Source organism: Aphis gossypii, unplaced genomic scaffold (genome assembly GCF_020184175.1).
Source record: "Aphis gossypii isolate Hap1 unplaced genomic scaffold, ASM2018417v2 Contig00834, whole genome shotgun sequence".
Lineage (NCBI taxonomy): Eukaryota > Metazoa > Arthropoda > Insecta > Hemiptera > Aphididae > Aphis > Aphis gossypii.
The window spans coordinates 37,366-44,396 of NW_026083307.1; the positions used below are offsets into that span (position 1 = coordinate 37,366).

The window sequence follows — 7,031 nt, forward strand, 5'->3', positions numbered from 1 at the left end:
TCCAACATATTTCTTAAGTGTGTTTCTTTTACCGAATTTATCATTCTTCGTTTATGACGAACATCATGAGAAGCATAAAAGTTGCCTATATACTTGCAATCAATTATCACTCTGGAATTATTTAAATTAAACACGTTTATGGAAATTGTCGTTTTATTTCAATAATAAACATAATATTTGATTAAATACCTAGAATTTGGTGAAGGTTTATGTTCTATAACTCCTTTAAAGTGGGAGTTGCAAGTTTTACATCTTCCGACAATGGAAACATAGTTTTGTCCAGCTTCATATACTTTTGCTCGCTTAAATATTAAACAGCACTGCAAATGCGTATGTTCCCAAAAGTGTTCTGCGATGATGTGCGACCAATCTTTTTGGGTAACGTCAAGTATTTTCTTGTTTGGTTATGACGGTGGTAAATTGTTTTAACTGGCTCAATGGTTTTCCACTCTTCTGGAGATAGTGTCATAATTATATTTTACTTGGAAAAGTATCATTATCTTCGCCTGTGGAGTATTCAGTAGAACTTGAGCTAACTAAACAATAAACATACAGTTATTTTTTAATTTTAAATCTAATGTATTTATTTATTTTACAATATAAAACTATAGGTACAAACTTTCATTAGTGTTGATGTCTTTCAACTGGTCAGCCGACTTTTGTGGCGTTTCCTTATCTTTAAACAACCTAAGGTATTCAAAATTCCTCCTCTGTTAGATTTAATGAAAACATGAAGAGCGCCTGGTGACATCTTATGCTTAAAGTGTTCCGATAAATCGTTCCAAATTTTGTCAGATAGTAATGCCACTCCTATTAAATATAATATTGTTACAAATCATAAAAAGCGGGTAAATGGCTATCGCTCTACTGCGTACTAGTTGGTTACAAGTGAGTCACTGTAATGGACGGTATTAAATTTGAATTCAATGATAAAATACCATTGTATACAAAAAACGATTCTGAGCGGAGACGATATGTATGAGAAAGTCTAGGATATTTTATATTATGTTTGTATATTTTTTAGATTTTTTGTTATTGAATAATTTGTAAATTTTCAATTTTCAATTTAATACATTTTGTCAAAATTTAAACTATAAACGTTCATAAAAAAATGTGCCTATGTATTTTTAATATTTTTCAACTTCTATTATATAACTTTATGTGAAACCTTGAATAACAGTTTCAATATTTTTGTCCCAACGAATAAAATGTTATTGACATTTATAGAATAAAAACTATAATTAATTGTGTGCTCCAGATTTTGTACCTACATTTATAGGTTTTATTTTGGTCGGTTCAGATTTTATAATAGGTTTATTAGTTTAAATATTTATTATTAACTACATAATTTATAGTACCTACCTACTATTATATAGTAACTTTCACCAGATAGTACAGTATAGTTTGGATTATTTTTTTCAAAACCATTTAATTTATTAAATTATTATAATATTGTAGATATATTTATGTCGTATACTTATTTTTATTTATTCTTAGTAACTTAATGCCGACTTTTTGTTAAGTACTGTGAACAGATTGTGCTTTTTATTTGGGTAGGCATTCAATTAAACTAAATATTTTGAAAATTTCATTGTGAATATAAAATATAATAAATACTTAGTAAGTACATTAAAGTTTTATGTCTACATAAATAATATGTTTTAATTACCTACATCAAAATATTGACAAATATTTTTTCATTTATACTTATGTATATCTTTTTAAGTTTATCCAAAATTAATTATCAAATATCTATAAACAAAAATGCATTATAATATATTTATAGATTCCATTAATAACAGATTCTATATTTTATACATTGTTAAAATTCTAAATAAACGTTTGATCTTTATTCTTTACGAGTCTTGTTTTATCACGTATAGAAAATGATAAAATTAACATTTGGCGAAAACACCGGTCGGCTTACGCGTTTTCCGTCGCCGATGAAATCCGTTGTACAGATAGTAGCTACTCCGATATAAACCAATGCATTTTTAATTCAAAGAAAAACGCCGCAGAATATTCATAGTTCGAAACGCCGTATATTAATAACTCCACTTGCTCCAGCTTAAAAATTATGTTCATTCAGTCGATCGATATATTTTAATAATTTTTGATCATAACTATGATACCACGAATTAAGATATTATTTTAGTTTCACGTTTTTAGATAATTATTATCATTACAAACATACATAATAAACAATACATGGAAATTATCTACTACTTAGCATAACGAGTAAGTAGCTATATCGGTACCTACCTACAGTAGGTAACTCGTTAATTTCGTTATGTTGCAACTACAACCCAACACCACTGTCCATCTACTATCTAGTTATTACCTACTTTTACCAACCGACACCTTTAAACTAAAATATACATGTAATATCCAAATAACATTTCTAATCACTCGTCCCTTGACCACAACGGATGGAGTTTATAAAAATTAAAAGTTTATAGTTTATTGCAGCTAAGGTAAACGCTAAGAAACTCGTCTTAATATAACAAATACTAGGTACCTATGTATACATTTTTATTAACAATAATGTATTGTATTATTATAATATAACAAGTAACAACACTATCAAGTTATTAAATGTTATTCATGAATTAAGCTATATAACTTACTATTTCCATAACCATAGTCCTGTATCAATTTATCTTTGAATAATATAGCACCTTCAATGATACATTTGTGAGATAATGCACCTTTTTTTGGCATAGTTGAAGTTAATTATGAAATGTAAGTTATTAAATAACAATGTACTAGGTATATTCTACCATAAAAAATAAAATTATTACCTAACTAGTTAGTATATAACAAAACGTGGGCAGTTGTGTTATGAATTATGATATCTCATAGTATATTATCATAATTATTTTATATTGATATCTTTATTATATTATAATATCGGCGCGTGAATAGTAGTGTCTCTTCCATACCACCAAATGTGTGCTATCGTAAATAACAGTCGAGCTTGTAAACAAAATGTTCGTAAATGACGAAATACGGGATTCCCAAAAAATCAATACATCACACACTTCCAGACTATGGATATTCCCTATATTATATTTTACTAATGATACAATACATATTATACTGTTTTTTAAATAGTTATTACATATTAAGCATTATTAGCATTATTATATTTATTGAATTTACATTTGATTATTTCAAATTATTCAGATGACTGCAATAATTTAAAATATACAATTTAAGCAAAGATATATAAGTATATAAATTATAATATACTTATTCATTATTAAGTATCATATTGAGTAATGCAGAGTGTACTAACACTACTAATAACTATATATTTATAAGACGTTGTCTTACAAAATATCACAATATCGTTTTACAATTAATAACTAATAGTGCATACCATTACAGTGGCGTATTTAAGGGGAGGACTTGGGGTTAGATCCCCCTCCATATTGGCATTATTATTTTTTGTTTTTGATTGGAATATTTAGAATGCACTATGCACTACAATGTAATATTTTGTTATATTATGAATTATGATCAATCTATTGAATTTTAACAATTTTTTCAAAACTGAATACCATTATAATATTATTTTGGTTTATTTATAGCAAAGTAATGTTTATTTGGTCGAAATGGTCGATGACGACTATGATTATTTATACTTTATTATAATATTTTATAGCCATCTAATATCTTATTGCGTTTGATGTGAATTTTGAATCAATTAAAATTATATTTACCTATTGTTTCTTATTGTTAAATATTTTACTACCTAAGTAAAAAGTTTTGAGAGGGTGGGGGATTTTCCAATGTCCCCCTTCTACTTAGCTATGTCGTTTTCTATATTTGACCCCCCACTTTCAGAAATCATTTCTACGCCACTGTACCATTATACCAACATATTTTTACCCATGGTCCATAATATTGACCATAATAGCTAAATATGTAGTTTATTACTTTAATATTATAAAGGTTAACCAATAACTGAATACACTAATCTTTATAATACATTATTAAATATAATATAATAACTATACTATACAGTATTTATTATTATTTTCTGATTTGTCTTAAACGATAAGTGACAGCAATGTGCATGCAAAATAGGCGCATTTGGGCTATAAATCAGTGTGATAAGTTTTTATTTTGAAAAAAAACATGTAATCTTCGGAGCACAAATCGGTTACTGCCATCGACATATGTCTATAAATTTCAATTTTTAACAATAAGTACAAATGTACAATAGGTACTAGTGTTTATAATGAATGATACCATGTTTTTTATATTCTGAGCGGAGATATGAATTTATTGATGTTACAATGATATTGTGTGTTTTTTTCACCGTAGTTTTCAAAAGCACCGTACCAGCACAACTTACCAGCTACCATATTAGCCCCCCCCATTTTGATTTTTTAATAACTTTTTATGTTTATTTTTACAAACGAAAAATTTGTTTTTACAAACCTTTACAAACGACTTACAAACGACTGAGCTAAAAAAAGTTGGGGTTTTCGAAAATACCCCCATTTCTCCAGCCCCCCCACTTTGATTTTTTAATAATTTTTTATGTTTATTTTTACAAACGAAAAATTTGTTTTTACAAACCTTTACAAACGACTTACAAACGATTGAGTTAAAAAAAGTTGGGGTTTTCGAAAATACCCCCATTTCTCCAGCCCCCCACTTTGATTTTTTAATAATTTTTTATGTTTATTTTTACAAACGAAAAATTTGTTTTTACAAACCTTTACAAACGACTTACAAACGATTGAGTTAAAAAAAGTTGGGTTTTTCGAAAATACCCCCATTTCTCCAGCCCCCCTTTGATTTTTTAATAACTTTTTATGTTTATTTTTACAAACGAAAAATTTGTTTTTACAAACCTTTACAAACGACTTACAAACGTAATGTCATGTTTAATTGCAAAAATTTTTAATTGGGGGGGTTAGGGAAATGTACCTATCATATTCATATTTCTAGAAAAAAATACTGTTTACTGTTTTTTTTTATTTTATCAATATGAATCCATCAATCGTTGTATCAAAATCTGTGTTCGATATTCGTCCTTTTAGTAAGAAAAGTGTAACCGTTGGACTTCTAGTTAATAAGCAAATTTCAATTATTATATTATTAGAATGTAAATTAACTAAAAAAGTTGTAACGTTAGATCTTGATCAGTGGTGTAAGTTAATGTGCGAAAACAATTTTAATACAATTATCGAAAATTTGCATACTCGTTGTAAACGTGTTAAGATAGCTGATAATTTTTTCTACTCTGTTAATTTAAACCAATCAACTATAGTTTTATATTCTAATGATAATTATATAACATTATCTCATATTGATCTTCATCGTTTGAAACAATTACAACATTGTATTGACTTGTATTTGTTGAAAAACAGAAAAAATTGGAATCATACCAAAAAACGTTTGATACAGCTTATACGTTAATTAAGTCTGACGTAAATGGGTTACCATCATCTTGTCAACGAAACGAATTTACAAATCAATATATTCAAAATTATGATTTCAGCTACAGCAATATACAAAGTGAAGATTGTTCATTTATGTACGAGTTATTACAATTTCATTTTAATTCATTGTCGAACATGATATTACAAGATTTAGTGATGTAATATAAAAAAAGTTTCTTAATTTATTTTAATTTATCGTTCTTGTAAAAAAAAAAAAAAAAAATGTGAAATTAATACCACTTGTATACTAACTTTCAATATTTTTATTTTTATTTTTTTGTTTTTATTTTATTTTTATTTTTATTTTAACCTATAAATGAATTATTATTATTTTTTTTTTATCTAAATAATAAAAAATAAATATAAATATAAAAAATTTTTTTTTTATTAAATAAAATTAATCCAACACCATATCCTATTACATACATTTTATAAGTTTATTTTTTTTGGTTTGTGTCTGATTAGCTTCTTGGCGGGATGTCGCATCATTTTGTCGAAAACAGACTGAATGAGCGTCACCATTTCTTTGGCTGTAGTTAAATCATCCGGATGCTGTCCTGTTAAAGATATTTTGAGTGAGCATTCAGCATGCTTCCATCTAAAAAAGTTAGGTTAGGTTAAATTAAATTTTATTATAAATATTTCACTTTAGTTAAATATATATATATATTATTATTATTATTATTATTATTACCTATCTTGCAGAGCAACTTTATCAATTTTAGCACATTTATAATGTGCTATAGTCCAGTAATCTACAGCCGTATTGTCTACAGGTGTCTTAACCGTTAATGAACAATCATCCTTTTTTATATTCAAGGTGTTCTCTGCATCGGTTGGTATAGTTGGATCTGTTATTAAATCTAATATTTTGTCTGTATAACAAATAGCAGTGCTCTATAAAATAATAATTAAATTATATTTTTTTACTTTTTTGTAATATGTCATAAATTTATATAACTCACCTTTTTCGTCTTTTTCGATACCGGTTTCTTCTCCGGTTTTACAGCTAACCTTTTCGATGTACCTTTTTTTTTGAGATGTTGTTGCAATATTATCCTATAATTAAAATAGACGATAAGCTGATGACAGTTTACAAAATCAATTTTTCATAAAATATTTAATGTCTTTTAATTAAAATAATTATGTATTATATTATGATAAAAAAATTAAAAAAAAAATGTTTTTTTTTACTTACTTCGGAAAATACAACCGACTCCTCGTCATCGCTTTTAAATGAGTAGCAGGACATTTTTTCAAAATTAAATTAATTTTATTAAAAAAAAGTCTAGATTGTAAAATCTGTTGAAGTATACTGAATATACTGTATCGATGAGTCTCTTATATATGTAACCACTTCTACTCCTCATCTTAAGTCTAAAATAATCAGTTCAGCTAAAACACTAACTAGAATAAAATTTGAAAGGTACCTACGTCTTTTCAATTCGAAAAAATACAATGTAATAACAAGTGCGATTTGTATCTAAAAGAATATAATTGACTTCTAGATTTCAATGTCAGATTTGAAAGGTTATATACAATTTAGCAAGGTACGTAAATTTAGCAAGGTAA

At 26.6% G+C, this 7,031-nt stretch overlaps 1 protein-coding gene across 1 annotated transcript; it reads right to left on the bottom strand.

The window, feature by feature from the left end:
- Window positions 1–5,873: 5,873 nt before the first annotated feature.
- LOC126555395 (uncharacterized) lies at window positions 5,874–6,763 on the bottom strand. The gene is made up of 4 exons (XM_050210322.1): window positions 6,658–6,763; window positions 6,425–6,518; window positions 6,154–6,356; window positions 5,874–6,057 (listed from the first exon to the last, which is right to left on the bottom strand). Exons 1-4 carry the CDS (start codon window positions 6,684–6,686, stop codon window positions 5,889–5,891), a joined length of 495 nt encoding a protein of 164 aa, XP_050066279.1. The 5' UTR covers window positions 6,687–6,763; the 3' UTR covers window positions 5,874–5,888.
- Between the last annotated feature and the right edge of the window lie 268 nt (window positions 6,764–7,031).